The sequence below is a fragment of the Limulus polyphemus genome, unplaced genomic scaffold (genome assembly GCF_000517525.1).
Source record: "Limulus polyphemus unplaced genomic scaffold, Limulus_polyphemus-2.1.2 Scaffold234, whole genome shotgun sequence".
In the NCBI taxonomy this organism is placed as follows: domain Eukaryota; kingdom Metazoa; phylum Arthropoda; class Merostomata; order Xiphosura; family Limulidae; genus Limulus; species Limulus polyphemus.
Genome location: NW_013665844.1, coordinates 115,795 through 133,975, shown reverse-complemented (window position 1 = coordinate 133,975; position 18,181 = coordinate 115,795). Strand labels below are relative to the sequence as shown.

The window sequence follows — 18,181 nt, the reverse complement described above, 5'->3', positions numbered from 1 at the left end:
ATAGGCATGTTATACTCAGCTATGTTTTTCAAAGATATTTACTTGTACAACAGTAATTCAAGCAAGAAGCTAGTGTTTTTGTTTCCTAAGAAAGGTATATTATATTATTCATTTAGTTACTTTCATTAATGGTGTTGGTTATACTATTTATTATATTGAATGTCATTACTTTAACATTTTATTTTTTATTATTATATTTTGATTATAGAGATTATTTTGCTTTGTCAGCTTAATATTTAGGACTAACTTAAAAATACCTAATGTGGCTGAACCTCATGATATATTATTGGGATTATACCTGAAAATGTCATAAATGATGAGGGTACCTAACTCATGAAACAATGTATTCTATTCTATGTAAGTAGAGTGTAAGAAAAGTATACTTAATTAGCTATACTAATTGTCTGGTTGATTTCTACTTTTGCTGTAAGTACATTGCTAGTTCTGATCAGATATTAGTATTAACTGTTTGTGCTCCAAGTGCCTTGATCAAAAAGATCTATGGTACACACTGCTTAGGCTAAAATAAGAATATAATTTCTTTACTTGATTGAGACTGACATGAAAAAAAAATTGAACCCAAAGTTTTTAATAATCAATTTGTCTAGAAATCAATTTTCTAAACTTGTTGATTAATACTGCCAAGATGCTTACTTGTTATTCACTAAAGCTGGGCAGTTGGTGAATTTGCTAGTCAATTATTTGTCTTGCTTATTAATTGAATACATTCAACTAACGTATTATCATCATATGAGACTTGGATAGTTGGAATAATTGAAAATACTAATAATTGGGAATGCTAATTTTGTTTAGTTGATTATTATTGTAATCATGACACTAGTCCATTATGCTTAACAGTCTTGAATTAACTGAAAAGAATACTGAGAAATTAGAATATCAGTGTTTTGATTAATCAGTTATTTCATGTGACACAAATTGAAGTAATTAATGCTCATAAGTAATTGACAATATCGAGTTAATTGTGCAGCTGTATAAAAAGTCACTACTTTCTATGAATAACAGAGCTAATATTAAACTTAAAAAGAAATAAAAGACTTAAAGTTAGGATAATTAAAGAAAATACTGATTTTAAAGTTTTCTTTGAAGGTGCGAGTTCTTTTATGTGTAAAAACAAACTTTACATAAGAATAAAACATCGAACTCTTGTATAAGGTTTGTTTGTGCAACACAATATCAAATTAATGTTTACTTGTACTTCAACTAACTAGTTTATTTTTAAGTGCCACAACAAGGTTTTGTAACAAACTTGAAGAATGAGTAAAGCTTTTTATTTAAAAAAAACTTAAAAAAACAACAAAAGGGAGCTACAAGTAGTAGGTAAACACATGCTGCTTGTTCAACCACTGGGAAATTCCTTTATTTCTCCACAAATTTTGTATTTAGCAGTACCATCTTTAAAATCTTTTGATCAAAATTCCAAAAGTAACTATAATGTGAATAATCTTTGACAGTGGTTTATTTTTAATCTCAAATCTGTGTTAATATTAATTTTCCCCAAGACTATCTGATGAAGCATCACTTACAGTATGTGAAAAGTCTCTGAATATTCCTTTCAGTATATGTATATGTAGATATAGAATGAGCAGATTATTTGAAAAACAGCTTTTACTGATATACTCCGTTGACACATTTCGTAGGGTGTTTTTTCACCAAAAGTACTACAAATATTATAAGTATCTTGTATTATATTGCTTGTAATTTTACATAATGTGTAGAGATAACTATTTCCAAGATTGGCATAAAGCTAGTGATGTTTTTATTTCTGCTCTTCCAACATAAAACTGAAGTCAACAAAGATTATCTCATAGAGTGCCTGCTCAAAGCAGGATATTTTTGGCTATATATTGTTTAAAGTTGCGTGCTCTTGTTATTTGTGGTTTCAATGGATTGAACAGTTATTCATTAAAATATGTCCTTTCTATCATTGCGTTGAGTCTTAATTCTATGTACATTCTCCTAAAATAAATTATAGATAATACTTAAAGTAAGAAAAATGGGGGAGCTACCTACCTACCCAACTTCTTTGGACAGTCAGATTCAGTAAACTAAAAATATTTTTAAGTGTGCCCTGATGACCACCCTCTACTAAAAAAAGTTATATTATTTAAAGTTAAAAGGCTGAAAACTGGCGAGACATTAAAAGCCAATAGGCTTAACATTTGTGTTCATCATGGAGAAACTAAGAGGAATGTGGAAAACATTGTCTACAGTTTATGTAATTTGTATTTTTATTTATGTTATTATTATGTCCAGTGAACAACCACTTGAGCATAATATTTCTAACCTTGCTGCCAGCAAAACTGCACTGCAGAGGATAGCTGGTGTGAATCTAGCTAGCTGGCCAACATTATAATTGCCTTGGTAACCAATCAAATCAGTTGAAATTGCAGTCTCACTATCCCTATATCCTGATACTTTGTGTGAATATGTCATACAGCTCAAATGGGGGTTTCTCAACTGACATGGCATTGGCAAATGACACAGTCTTGTTAATCACAATTATGTTAACCTTCTGTATTCAGAACCTTATAACATAAATGACTGAAATGCATATATCACTGGTATATCGATACATGACAGTAAGAACCTGCAAATCTTCTTTCTGAGATGTGTACTAGCAATTTTATCCAGTGCCTTCTAGAACTGGGCAATTTAATCGATTATTCAATATCATCGATTAGTGTCATGTAAACTAATTGCGTAATTGAAATTAGTATTTCTGGTTATTATTGTTTTCAACTTTTCTAACAATCACTTTATTGAAGTTATTATGGTTAAATTGATTGTCACAAATATAATCAACTAATAAAAATTAGTTTTTCAATTGGAATGAAAATGATCAACTAACTAGAATTAGTTTCCAATTATTCCAACTATTGAACTAATTATGATATTGCTATTTGTTTGTTGTTAAATGCAAAGTTACATAATGGGGTTTCTATGCTCTGCCTAACTTTAACATTAGAAGTTATTTTTTCTCTACTTCAGGTTTGTTCGTCTTTGGTGATTCAGGGTGAGCTCATAATTCAAGGGTCTTGGGTTTGATTGCCTTTGCCATTGATCTGTGTTTATTATGATGAAACCAGTAAGGCTAGATGCCTCTGTCATTAATTTTGTACTGCTGACTAGATGGAGGCTAGATGACAATTGGCTGGCAGCACCTATCACCAACTTTTTTTTTTCTTTTGCTTGTATGTAACATGGTGTGAATAATATTATACTAATGAATTAATTGAACAAAATCAATTAATGGGGCTGTCAGATAATTGATTAGCAAATAACACTAATTTCCCAGAGATTTAATAGCAAAACTACAACACTAACCAACAATTTGCCAGCTTTAATTTCGAGCACTAGGTTAACCTCTTGGATTATTTGTTTACTTAAATACCTTATTAAAAGTGACCATAGACAGAGAATTTCTCCACTATTAGCAGATTAGTTAGATGCCTGAAGTAAAGCTCAGGTTAATTCACCTTTTAGTTGAATTTCTTTGTGTCTGATTTGTCTTTTCCCATATATTAAACAAATAAAGATAACAGTTTTTTTATTTTACTGAAATCAGCAAGAATACTCTTCAGTTTAGACTTTTTTGTATTTGTTTTAAAGAAAACTTGTGTTAGAAAATGAGAAAAATGTTTTATAATGTAATTTAAGAATATTGTATATACATATTTTTAGGTTTTTGACGAAGCTGTGCGGGCTGTATTACGACCAGAACCCCAGAAGAGACGGCAAAGAAAATGCAAGTTTGTGTGATTTAAGTTTTTGTTTTGCATGTTGCAGTGAGCCATGTCGTCCAGAAGTCTAAACAACTGGTAAATCAGTGCCTGCATCAGCTTGTGAAATCTGATATATATGTGTAAACAAATTAAGCTTAAACATTGAACTTCAAAAATTGGACAATCTCAAAACAAAAGATACCAAATTGTGAAACAGCTTCTTTAGAGTTACCTCTTAATTTTATGTACTTTAGTAGAATGTAGGTGTAAGTTAAGCAATATGTAAAAAATGATGTGTTGCAGAGCCAAATCAAGATGTAAGAAAAACTGTTTTGTCTTTTTATTCCTTGATTGTTTTTGACAAATAACTTTAATGTAAGTGATTTTACGTTAATTCAGTTTTTAAGTAATTAACATGAAACTAATAGTTGACAGTATAATGCATTGTTTTGCAATGTGGTAGCCTTTTAAAGGAGATTGCTATAGTTTACCTTGCAGTTAGCGAATGGACAAGTTATGATGTTTGCTTTACTACAAAAATTAGAGGGAATTCCAAATGGCAGTGCTCTTTTGTGTTTCCAAGTATTTTTCAGTCTGTTTGCAAAACGTTCAGTAACTTTCTTTACCAAAAATACTTAATTGTGGACATACAGTTAGTTGAGGTAGATTTTGTATTTGTTGATACTTTTGTAAACAATATAGTATTGTATAATGTTCCTAAAATGTTTGTTTTTCTGTATAAATTCTTTTTGTGACCTCTTGTCAGTTGCCTGAAAAATTATGTATTCAGATCTAGGACAAACTCAGCTTTCTGTTTTATATTTTCCCTAGTCATTTGAATAATTAATTTTTAAGGTTGTACTTAATTGTACACCAAACACTTCATTGCATTCATTTACAAAAATACTTTAGTAAGAAAAAATTAAAAACATAAGTCAACACCAACTTCAAAATCAAATTGTAAACAAAATTAATATACTGACAATGGTATTATTGTTATTTGTAGGATAAGCAAGTGTAATTAATTTTTTCAGAAGATGAGGATGTGTAAAAGTTGAGTGTTTTAGAAGAGGGTATCAGATTAAGTGTTAAGTATTTTAGATAAATACCTGGAACTGTAAGGTTTGGATGTTTCATAAGACATTGAACTGTAGGTGTTGAATATTTTAGGAACAGACAAGGAATTTTAAGTACTTTATGGGTTAAATAAACCTACAGTATTATATATGCTGAATTTTAGTCAAAGAAATAAGAATCATTTTGTTTAAAAGGGTGTTTTATGTTGTGTATTTAACCAGAACGTTTTTTTTTTCTTCAAAAGGTAATTATAGCCAATATTTAAAAATATATTATAAATAATATAATTTTGGCAGAGAGTATACAGTTAATACCCAAAAGGACTTAATATTTAACAATCTGATATATCAAGGTAGTGTCACTTAAGTTTCATGATGAGGAACCGACTTTAAGACTAATAAATTCATGAATATCACTTGCATGTCAAAAGTCAAAATAATGAATCAAAAAAATATGGTGCAATGGGCAGAATTGCACTTTCATAAGATTATAGTTATAAGAAAATAACTATCTGCACAGATGTAAGGCTTGTTGAGTGTCATGGTCTATTTTTGCTTGCTGGTTACTATGATCTTATCCCATTTTAAAACTATTACTATTGGTATAACTTTCACATGGAAACAAAACCAGATTTTGTACCTTTATAAATAGCCTACATTTCATTATGTCTTAATGGATCTGGTAATTTGTAGGTGCCATAATCTAAAAAAATCAAATACTTGGATGTTACCTTTTCATAACATGTTAGCCAAGTTACATTTCAGCCATTTTTCTTAAAACTCTCCTTTCATGAGTGATAAGATGTAGGATTAAGCTTTTTTGTTTTTCACAATTTATATTTTTAACTATGAATATAATTCTAAACAAAAAGGATTGTAACTAATGGTAGTCTTTTACGGTAGCTTTCATTAATATTATTTGCTTGTAATTGGTGTTATTCTTTTAATTAACCACAAAGGAGCAGATATTCAAATTCTTTTTGTGAAACACATTTTGAAAATGCTCTTTATGCTTCAGAGTAAACCATTAATAATGATTCTTCTTGGTTGACTGCTTTAATGACTTCCTTTTGACACTTTAATGCCAAGTTTGACTTTAACAACAAAGGAATTTCAAGAATACATGAAAATTAAACTGTGTAATGTTTTTTCTTAGTTTGCAATACAACATTTTTGTAGTCATTTACTTGTTGCTAGTTTGTGAGTTCACTGCATCATATCATTTGCGTCATTTATCAAAAACAATAAATAAATAATTAATATATTAGAAAATTTGTTAATAAAAGTTTGGAGTTCTCATTAATGATAAAACAATCTATAAATGAAATTATTTTAGTAGGTTTGGATTTTATCATGATAATATTTAGTTATTTTGGAAACTGTGTGACTATTGTCCACTATGCAGTGAGTGGTACAGTGATTTTTTCTGTGGCAAATCTGAGTTGGTAGTGTCCCTTTTATATATATATATAGATATATTTGACTATTTGTGAAGTCTTAAAAATGTGATTTTAATTCTTAATGCTCATTTTTAATTTTAGTATTTTTCCTTTTTGTCTGTATTAGTACTTAACTATTAAGACAAGTTCATAATGTACTTGCGTTTTCAACACTTAAATAGGCAAGTTAATAATTTATTGCTTATAAAGTATTGCAGACTTGCTAAATAATATGCTGTTATTCTGTTCATTTAAAAATGAAATTGGTCATATGTGCCATACAGAAAACAATTTATCATTATTTTTATTTTCACACTTAAAATGTTGCTAAAGCTTTAATATTACTAACATCTTGTGGTGATAGAAGTTATGGCTAATGTTATGTGTGAAACAGTTTCTTTATAAAGCCTTTACATAATCTGTAAAGTTGAGATATGTTAGAACAGAAACATAATAAATAAGAATGTTTAATTTCAGATCCAAAATATAAAAGTTTACCAGCAATCTCACAAATACTTTGGAATAAATGTTATAGGTGGAGGTTTCTACTCTGTTAAAAATAGAACTCACAACTATAAAACAATAGTTTTGATGTAATTTTCAACCCCAAAAAGTATCATTTCAAACTGAAACCACTATTTTGCTTTCTGGATAAAATAATGCCAGCTAACGGTATTAACCAGTTTATATTTTATACATTTCTAACATCCTAATAATACATTTGTAAATGTTAGAATTACTTAGTAAGCATAATATAAAAGTGCTAAAAAGAATGCTGTTTATATGCATAGAAAAAGTGGAAATGATAATATATATATATGTATTTTATTGCACTAAAAAGCCTTCATATATATATATATACATAAATGTACATGGTGAAGTAGATGTCGTGGAACATAGACTAGAATGATATAAACCTATGCCTTAATGAAGTTGGTATCTTTCCTATTGTATAAGTTGCTTTTTCATCAGTTTGTTGTAATTGGTATTACATGATATATGTTTCACCTGTTAAGAAGTGACCTTTTTTGCAATGATGGCAGTCAAGTTCATGAATTTCCTTTTTTAAAGACCTTATGAGGTTATATATCTGATAGTAAGTTTGGAATGTTGCTTTATAAGGCACAATGTATGTTCTTTAAAAAGAAAAGCATAGGGATTCTTAATATACCATTTGTAACTTTAATGAATAATAAATCTTCTGAAAATTAAAAGAAAAAAATATTAAGTATTTGTTAAAACCTATTCAGTTCTTGAAGTAAATAAAGTTTTTATATGTTTATATTAAAATAATTTAACCATGAATGTAAAAGTTACTATTGCACATTTATTTATTTTTCCTAATATTTAGGTTGATTTTGGCTTTTATCGTAGCTTTTGTTACAAAACAGCACATAAATAATAATTAATGAAAACTTTCTATATGATGCAGGTTTTTGTGAATTCTCAGTATTAGTTTTTCGTGAAGGATCACTTGATGTAATGAAAAAAGAAAGAATGAAGACACTTTAGAGGAGCATAGTACTATTTCTTTATCAAGATTGTAATATGTACTTATATTTGTATTTCTTGCCAAAATTTACTTAAATTGTTTTCTAGCACAATTTACTCTACTGCCCAGATCTAGTCAAAATAATAAAGAATTGCTCATTATAAATATGCTTTAAAACCTTTTTTGAGAATGCAACCTGCTGATATGTGTAATGTAGGGCACTATTTAATCCTTGCATAATAAGCACTGCTATCTTTAAATAACTCCTACAGAAGTACATTTAAATGAAAATTTAAATTTCTGCCATATTTTTGGCTTAGAAGAGCACTAAGCACTATATTTTTTTCACTACTTGAGATTATATTAATGATGGTTCCTTTTTTTATGATTCAGTAGTAATATACATTTTCCAACTTATTGTTAGTTTTCTAGTTTCTTTGCAAGTAAGAATTTTATTTATTCTTGATTTAGAGAATTCTGTGTGTGGCAGCTTTTTTGTAATACTTTTTAGTGTACTGGTTCTTGTATTTATATAAACTATGTTGGCTAACATTTGGTATAACAGAAAACACCAAATAAAATTTTGTATTCAGTTCTTTTGTTGTTATGAAGCTAATACTGTTTTCCACATTATCCAAGTCATGAAACCCTTTTCAGTTCTACGTACCAACATATTTTAATGGGTAATTCATCTTGAGTGCAAATGTTACTCTGTCTTTATGAAAAAAGTAGTTTGGTTTGAAAATAAGGAATAAAAATGTGAAACAACATTTTACATTATCAGTAAAAGAAAAAGAAGACTTAAGTATAAAGTTAGATTTACTTAAGGTTAACTTGTATTTGCACCATAAAGATTATGTGAAAAAAATGTGTGAAAGTGAAAGAACTTTTTATTAATATAAAACTGTGGTCAATATGTTTAACATAAAACATTTTCACACATACAATCAGCCAGTAGGAGTCAATTTCTCTTGACCATTTTGGTAACTTGCATGCCATTTGGGCTTGCTGTGATGCTGCTATTCATTCTCCCCATACAATTCCGATCACAATGGTCATCATTTAAGTTTATGGATTTGAAAGAAATGTATTTTTTGAGCTTAGGTTATTAAAAGTTTAGTTCAGAATCTGTAAAGTTGATTACAAAATTACCCTAAAATCTTTTCAATTTACTTCTGTATCTTTGCATCTTTAAAATACTAGCTAAGTAAGTAAAAGATTGCTTATCATTAACCTCCTTTAGATTTTAATGTGATATGCTTTTGGTACATTCAACGTAATGTCTTCTAAATAGATACACATGTGTTAAAGTGTTTTAAAGTGCATGCTTTAATAGTAATAAATTATATATATACACACACACACACACACTTCTCATTTGTAATAGACATGTACAATTTTGAAAATTTAAGTAATAGTGAATATCTACAACATTTTCAGTAATTTTAGATTGTAGTTGTATTCCTTTAAGACGTTGAAATATGCTTTTGTTGCTTACATTTATAGTTTTTGTGCATTAAACATCGTAACTAAAATAAGCTTCTTCAGTTATTTGAGCTTTTCTCTTTCGACCTATTATAATAAAGTAAGTGATTCTTATTCCATATGTACTGTACAAAAAATGATATTGAAACTTGTAATATTACAGCTATTACAAGACAAAACCAGTGTTATTAAATAATATTAATTGTCCCCTCAAAGGAATATGAATCAACTTAGATCACCAGGACCATTAAGAAAGAGACCTGCAAAAACTTGTACCTCAGCTTTGGTAAGCAGTGTGGCATTTTGCATCAAGTGCGAATCCATGAACACATCTTGCAGGTAACAGTACACAGCATAATCAAGAAAGATCTAGAAATGTGACAATAGCTACTTTCACAACATACATACCTAAAGCAGCTAGAGAATAAAATGGGTATTTATGCTATTCCATAAGAAGACTACCAGTCAAGTCACTAGATGCTGTGCTTATGGATTTATGTGCAATTGAACTGTTGAAATGGGCATTGGGAAGCTGTCATCCTTGTAAACTAGATGAATTATTGTTTAACTCCCCCAGGGAGTAGCAGTGTATGCTTTGGACTTGACAGTCATACAACAGAGCCTTTTGCAATAGAAACTATACTGTAGGGCTACTGTCAAGATGCACAATCATCATATACAGCACGACCAGACATGTTGAGGCTCCAAAATCGTTTTAACATAACATACTCGACACTTAACCTCTATTTGAGAAGTACAAGTTTTAAGCACATTCAACCCATAGTGCTATTTGGTGTCTAAATCAAATACATTTTCATTAACCTTAAAATGTTATAAATGCTGGCCTACCCAATCATCACTGAATTACTGCCTCCCCTAGTGATAGAAAACAGATTTTGTGCAATCAATGCAATTAGTTATTTTCAATTAAAAGTATGTTTTACAATTTCTTACAATATTACCATTTTTTTCATATGCAATTTCAAAAATTGAGATAAAAATAAACTATTCAAGTCTTTTCCTAAGTTTCCTTAATTTAAATCTTTTTCACAACTTATTTCAAAAGATCTGCACCTACTTGAAATAAAAATTAACTGAACAAACTATTTGTTGCAGATATCAATATGCTAAAGAATACTAGTTCTTTTGTGTTGCCATTTTTGTAGCTTTAGTTTTAAATCAGTCAAACAAGAAACTTATTTGTAGGTAATTTTATTTCTTTCAAACTTGATTATTTTAAAACTCAGTTTAGTTTTTGAATCCCAAGAATATCCTTTTATTACAATTTTACTTCAAACCTTCGTAATAATTCCTTAAAACACGTTTTACATGACTTTAGTGAATGAAATCAAATTAATACTTCTTTATTTAAACATAAAAGTTGCATTTACAGACCGTACAGCCAAACAGACAGCTTACTCTTTTGTTAAAATGTTTTGAATTAAGAGGCAAACATCTGTTGAGGAAGAAACTTCCAGCTCAAACTAGCAGAAGATCTGCTTTGTGTTTGAGCCTTCATATAATACTCCACAGATGAATAACATTCCACAAAACATCAAACTAGAAATACAATTATTCAATACAACATGAATTCAACACAAATAATAGGCTAACATTATGGAATCACTTCACATATAATGGATATATTTATAGGTATGTTACACTTCACAAAATGTCTAATTTTCAACTAACTTGGTAACAATGAAGCATGGTTATTCAATTTTCTTAAGGTTTGATAATTTAGCAAAGATGCAAGTTACTGCTTGGTGAATTCAGTTTTGCGTCATGTTTCATATGTAATTAAGATAAATTCTCTAGGGAAAAAATGTAGATACTTGTAGTAATTTTTAATTTACATAACTGATAAAATCCCAATATATATATAATTTTTAAGTTCATTTCTGATTTGAATGTAGTTCTAAAATTTATAGAATTTAAATATTTTTCTATAGTTGCATTAGTGCACAAAAGGTTGTGTAATACGTGACTAAATATCACACTGTTAACCAAATGCATATAAACATGCATATATCTTTAATGTATAACATTTCTAGTCATTAGTTTATATCTTAAAAACTTCAAATAATTCTTTTTCTTTAGAACTGCTGGCTATGTGATGCATAAAAACCAATATCTAGTTTAGTGATCAAGCAATAATTCACAATATATTATTTCTGACTACTTTCTAAATCTCTTTGTATTGTTTAACAAAAAATACTGCATACATATACATAATGCTACAAGTACTATAAACATTAAGCTTTTACAAATTATTTGAAATTTTGTTCAAAGCTTTTGTATCATAGTGTAGTTATATAGTGTTAAACTACTCCAATCCACTTCTCATTTAACTGTGTGTGTGTGTGTGTGTGTGTGTGTTACAAAACATGCTCAGATTTGATGAGAAAACAATATTATGAATGTTATTAACTATACAATGCCTAAGTAGACAAACAGGAAATAAACGCTTTAGACTTAATAAAAGTAATGAAATATTATGTCTAAGTCTACTACTGGGTTACAGATGTTAATTAAATCATTGAAAACAAGTATTTTGACTACAATGGTTTAATCCCATACTTATTTGGGCAAGCTTTTAATCACCAGCAAAGTCTATTAACAAGTTTTGATTATGAAAACATATGTATGAAAGGTTAGAAAGTTTGCTCTAGTGGGTCAAAAAAGTTAAGATACTAAGACAATATTCTAATTTTAACTTATTTCATTATCACTATGACTCTACAACCATAACATACATTATAAACAAACTGAATATATCCCATGATCACAATCAGCTAAATTTTAAGATTTATCACTTTCTAGAAACTAAACTGCATATGAATCTGATTACCTATTTTCCAAAAACATGTTACCTGAACTCAAACAAATTTGAATTTCATTTTTTCGAAAAACATTTGCTTATATACAAGTCCTTTCTTTTAGACATAACTAATATACTCTGTTCTCATTCTATGACATTTTTATGCATATTCTTTTCTTTCAAATGGAGATATCTCTTTGCACATAAAAGTAAAATATTTCTGTTGAACTTTCTACCAAATACTGTATGTACAACTCCTACTAGTATAACCTGTAATATCAGTTTCAAAGCAAAAGCTACATGTTTAATCCTGAGACATCTGGTGATTTCAACAACACGTGGTTATCAATGATCTGGAACAACTCTGGAGGTGAAGGAATTCGACCACTTTCTAGCTTGGACCATACAGGCACATCTAAAAATAAAATTAGTGATAATCACTAACAAAATTCATATTTCCCATATATTTGTTTACTATTCTATCTTGATTGGAAACATAGCACACCCACTTACTCCCAACACACAGAGTTATGCACTGAAAGCCCATAAAAATAATTGTTTCATCATTTGCACTTTTCAAATACCACAAGAACCTTAGTTTTAAAATGAGTGTTAAAAAATACTGATTTGCTTTCTTTTACTGGGTCTTACTTTTAATGAAACAAGTACTGGAAATTTAACTTTACATATGGGGACTTGGTCATTTTGACCAACCTTACAACCAACAGATAACCATAAAAATACATGCTATAACTTTTAATATAGTAAGTCTATATTTACAAAACATCACAAGCCTTTCATACACGAAATCAGATTTTTAAGTTGTATTTTGATTAAAAATACTTATTTTCATTTTATTTTCTTCAGATTTCATTTGCATAACCTCTGGAGCCACCTAAATGAATATCAAGTTTTTTTTCAGTAAAACTTTATATTTTATCTCTTACTTTCTCTACCCCTACACTATATGGACTTGGTTCATGTAACAGACCTTGTAGCTACAAGAACAACAACATAAAAATGGAAATAAATCTAAATTACCATTTTTGCTTTCTAGATTGACTGTAATAGAAAATTATATTTATCCTAAACAGCCTCAGACTCATAACAGTTTACATCTGTTTTTATTTAGTTTTATTGATTTTTGAACTGTTTTTAACTACTAAACCAATATAACAATCTGTAAGAAACATGTAGCTCAAGTTATGATATTGAACTATATAAGCACATGCAGCTTCCATGCAGACAGACGTTGCTAAGAAATTTTATTCAACTTCTTTTCAGTTGTGTTTCGTTATCTAACCTAATAAATTTCTATATTTTACATTTAAGGTACTTGTATAACAATAAATAGAAAATATACATAAAAAGAAATTTAGTACTTACGTCTAGCCTCTTGTTTTTTTGCACTCGGCCAAATGACGAAACTTAACCCTACTTTTTATAACGATGGTAGCAGTACAAAAAATATTTTTTAATTATTTCAAATATGCAATAAAGAACACAAAATAATAACCCACATAAAGCATATAATGCTCTATAACTATTAAAATTTAATAGACTTTCTAACTATGGTATAAGTGCCTTAAAATAATTCACTTACATGGTTGATGTGAACTCAATAATAGTAACAATGAACCTGCAGGCTGAATAATTCAAATGCTCATGAGAATGAATTAGCCTTGTATGGAAATCAATAAATTAAAATCTTCTTTCTATTGATTATAAATAATCCAAGATCAAATGTCAGAGAGAATTATTAACATTTTGTGAAAGAAAGAATATGACAGCAGTGGGTGGCAAGTGGATTTTTACTTTTTGTTTATACATTTGTAAACAAAGAAGAATAGAGGCTACAAGATTAGATTATACCTTATTAATATCTATATTATAAATATTTAATTTACGTTCAACTCAGGACATTATACAGGGGTGATGAAAAAATCAAAAGTGGGCAAGCTGAAGCAAAAAAGTGTTACATTTTAACAAGTGAAAACTGAAGACTTATTTAAATATTTGCTTATCAAATTAACAAATTAAAAGTTATAAATATTAAAATTGGACTTATTAACTATGTTTTAATGCCAAGTTTATTAATATACATTGATGATAAAGTAATGTAATTAAATGCTGAATGTAACTCTGTAAGAAGTTGTGATATGTACATTTTGACACTCTCTCATTCAGGGGTTAACAAAGAATCTATTCACAGGGTCATGTCAATCAGGATGGGGGGGGGGGGGCAGACCACCCCATTGGTGAGTTCTGCTTCTTCCCCAGCAGCCTATCCATATAGCCTTTTAAGCTTTTTGAATTATCTATATTGTGACTCTCACTGATATCATTTTTCTTTCCCCACGTACTAACTCTTTATCCCCCCTCAATATAAAATCCTAGAAACACCTCTCCCTGTTCACCGGCATCTGCTACTTTTTAAGATGTACAAATAGCCCATTAGTGCTAACCACCTTATGAAACTAGTGTGAGAATATCTAGTAGTTAAAACACTACTTGTTGCATTACTAAGCTCAGACCAGCAAGTTTATTCTGCAAAAAAGACCAACATGTCTACTGTCAAATTATGTAACAAAAACTATAATACTCTCTACTAACTATAAAATACACACATTCAATATACCTTCTTGCTATGAAAATCTTTTACCAACTGCTTTAGTAATGATGTTTAACACTGATTTAAACCACATATTCTATGTGTATTATACAATATCAAGTTTCAAGTTAACTCATTACCTGTAATGAAAATGTGCAAATTTTATATGTGCATAGCTGCTGATGAATTGTAAAATTCACTTTAAGAAACAGAATACAATTTACCTAAAGTAGTACGTAATTAGTCACATGAATATTATAACATGTTAAGTATTGCAAGAAATGGCTCTCAGCAGTACTAGGCATGATTCCCTCTTCTTTATATAACATATTTCTTGTTTTGTACGGGCAAAGAAAATGTTATAAATCATAGTGACAAAATATATTATTCTTTATCACTAGATTAGAGATTTGTTCAACACAAGTACTGCATATCCTATATACATATGTTGGAATTTTTATAGCAGCCTGCAAACTTTCACTAACACATGCAAAAAGAGAAAAACTGAAAAGCATTTCAACTAAAAATCAGGACATTTATCATATGAAATGTTTATTCTTCAAGAAAATATCCTGAAATTTTACTATATTTAGGTGAGCTCATAAATTTTGAAACCTTATAGGTCTGCTGTTTTGTACATTAACATTTACTAGTTCAACCTTCAAACAATTTAGTAATAACACTGGGTTCTCAATAACACGGAACTCCAAGTACTTCATGCACAGCTTTCTGAGTTCACACATAAAAAATAATATCATACAAGTAAAGAAATTTTGACTCATGCATTACAAATGTAAAAAAAAATGCATTAATTTTAGTGATTTTCAATGCTCTTACTGACTTTGAGTAATCGCCAATATCAAACAAATTTACATTTTAGGGCAGGTGTTAGGTACACGTACACAGTATATATTACAAATTGGTTTGACTCATGTAAACAATAGCTGAGCTCATGCATGTCACAAGGTTTCCTGTCTGTGCAGACATCTCAGTCACACAACTATCAATGAAATGAGAGAATGCTCTCAGATTGAGTTTTACATATTTGTGGGTGAACTGTCAAGAAGATGAGCTGTTAATTGGTCAAGCATGATCAGTTTGCAATTAAAGTATTGTTTTGTTTGTTTGTTTGTTTTGAATTGCGTGCAAAGCTACACGAGGGCTATCTGCGCTACCCATCCCTAATTTAGCAGTGTAAGACTAGAGGGAAGGCAGCTAGTCATCACCACCCACCACCAACTCTTGGGCTACTCTTTTACCAATGAATAGTGGGATTGACCATCACATTATAATGCACCATGGCTGAAAGTGCAAGCATGTTTGGTGGGACGGGGATTCGAACCCACGACCCGCAGATTGGGAGTCGAGCTCCCTAACCACCTGGCCATGCTGGGCCAACAATTAAAAGAAACATGACTAATCAGATTGTCAAGCAGCTTGCTTTGAAGGTGTTGTGGTCAATAACAGGTCTTGAACTATTGCTTATTGCACCTTAAGAGATGAATGATAACTAGCAATCAGCCTAGTTGTTACCTAAAGGATGCATACTTAGACTTGTAATTATTACATAACAATCACATACACTTACTTTTAATTAATGGCTTTTACCAATTTCAAAGAGAGTATTCTTCAGAGTACATCACAATGTCATAGACAACAATTTAAATTTTCATTACTCATCACAAAGTTGCAAGTATCAATACACTCACTGAACAGATCCCAAACTAACAGAGCATCATATGATATGGAGGTACAGTGTATTTGTTACAGGGGTTGGAAGAGTCATTAATTTTAACACTTTATAATCATATAGGCATTCACCATCAGGGTTAAAGGCTACACCTTTAAAATTTGACACCCAAGAGTATTTTCACCCCATTTCTGAAATCTTATGAAGAATCCTATAACATGACTAACAATAAAAAAACTCTAAGCAGACTTACAAATTTCTAGTAAATCACCTAACATGATAAAAAAGTTTTAACTTATATCATTAGTACAAGTGCATCAAGTTAATTAACTGTGATTTTCCAGTTGATTTGTGAAGCTAGCACCAGTTAATAGAGAAAACTATTTTTGGCTTACAGATTATCAACATTTCAAATCAATGAATTAAGCCAAATTCTACTAAGAAATCTCTAATTATTATTCTTGTGATTTGATAATATAAATAATTAACTATAAATTATCAATTTATTCCTTAAAAAGTTAAAAATATAACACATTATTACAGCTTGGTCATATTAAACAGTATATCTTCAAGATATTTAAGATTGAAGCAATTCATGACAACCTGTAGAGACAGATAAAAATATGAATACATACTCAATAAACATGGTCAGTGAAAATAACCATGAGATAATCAATTACTCTAAGTTACTTTCCTAGTAAGTCAGGGTAATGAATAATTTACACAGGCCTTCGATGGTTTTATTGTCTTGAAATTTTTATATGTTCTACAGTAGTTCTTGTATGCTGAATCTGAAAATGATATCCATTTTTCTCCATCATGCACAGATTTTTCAAAAAGAAGTGATACATAAGAGAATCATTTTCATTGAAATCAGGTCCCATTTTGTTAAGCTTAAAATGTTGACAACCACTGGCTATAGATTTCTCTAGAACAATTGAGACATGAAAGTCTTATCAACCATTCTAAAACCACCGAGAAACACACTGTTAGTATATAGTATATGCTGAATCTGAAAATGATATCCATTTTTCTCCATCATGCACAGATTTTTCAAAAAGAAGTGATACATAAGAGAATCATTTTCATTGAAATCGGGTCCAATTTTGTTAAGCTTAAAATGTTGACAATTCTGGCTATAGATTTCTCTAGAACAATCGTGACATGAAAGTATTATCAACCATTCTAAAACCACCGAGAAACACACTGTTAGTATATAAACGGTTAACAGGCCACGTGACTTGTCATTTCTGGATAGTATTTGTTTGTGTGTTGCTATGGCAACATGAGGTTGTGTGCTATAACAAAACAAAGGCAAAATATTACAGAATTTGTCAAAAAAGCATATTATGTATATTTTGGAATAAAACTTGGGGACTAAGACAAATCATGGGCTCCACACAAAGTTTGCATCGAAGAGTTGAGACAATGAAATTCCAATGCACTGGCATGAGCCAGAAACCATGGAGATGACTGCTAAATTTGCTCATTTAACATGCAAGGCTACAATACTCAAAATAAAAAGGAAATTTCTTATTCCAAACCTTCAATCTGCTCATGGACCTACTCCACCAGAGACTCTTGATAGAGTTTCTTCTGAATCTTATGTCAATAGAAATGATGATAGGGATTGTTTTCAATGAAATGTCTGATGAACCACAACTTTTCACACAAGGTTAACTTAATGATTTGGACCTTCCAAAGGATTCTTCAGAGATTTTGAGGTTCAGAATTCAGGCTAGGAACTTACTTTCTCATGGACATCATTTTACTGGTACAGAAATCGTGAGAAAGAGTTTAGACAATACTTTTTGCAAGAAGGTT

At 29.7% G+C, this 18,181-nt stretch overlaps 2 protein-coding genes across 2 annotated transcripts in view; one reads left to right on the top strand and one right to left on the bottom strand.

Moving 5' to 3' along the window:
• LOC106478628 (ras-related C3 botulinum toxin substrate 1-like) overlaps window positions 1-8,346 on the top strand; it is a 23,435-nt gene extending 15,089 nt beyond the window's left edge. The window contains exon 6 of the mRNA XM_013939184.2: window positions 3,703-8,346. Within this exon, the coding sequence (XP_013794638.1) occupies window positions 3,703-3,780 (78 nt within the window). The 3' untranslated portion in view covers window positions 3,781-8,346. The remainder of the gene's footprint in view (window positions 1-3,702) is intronic.
• A 2,085-nt stretch (window positions 8,347-10,431) lies between these two features.
• LOC106478627 (selT-like protein) overlaps window positions 10,432-18,181 on the bottom strand; it is a 24,069-nt gene continuing 16,319 nt past the window's right edge. Inside the window, 1 exon segment of the mRNA XM_013939183.2 lies at window positions 10,432-12,471. Within this exon segment, the coding sequence (XP_013794637.1) occupies window positions 12,353-12,471 (119 nt within the window). The 3' untranslated portion in view covers window positions 10,432-12,352.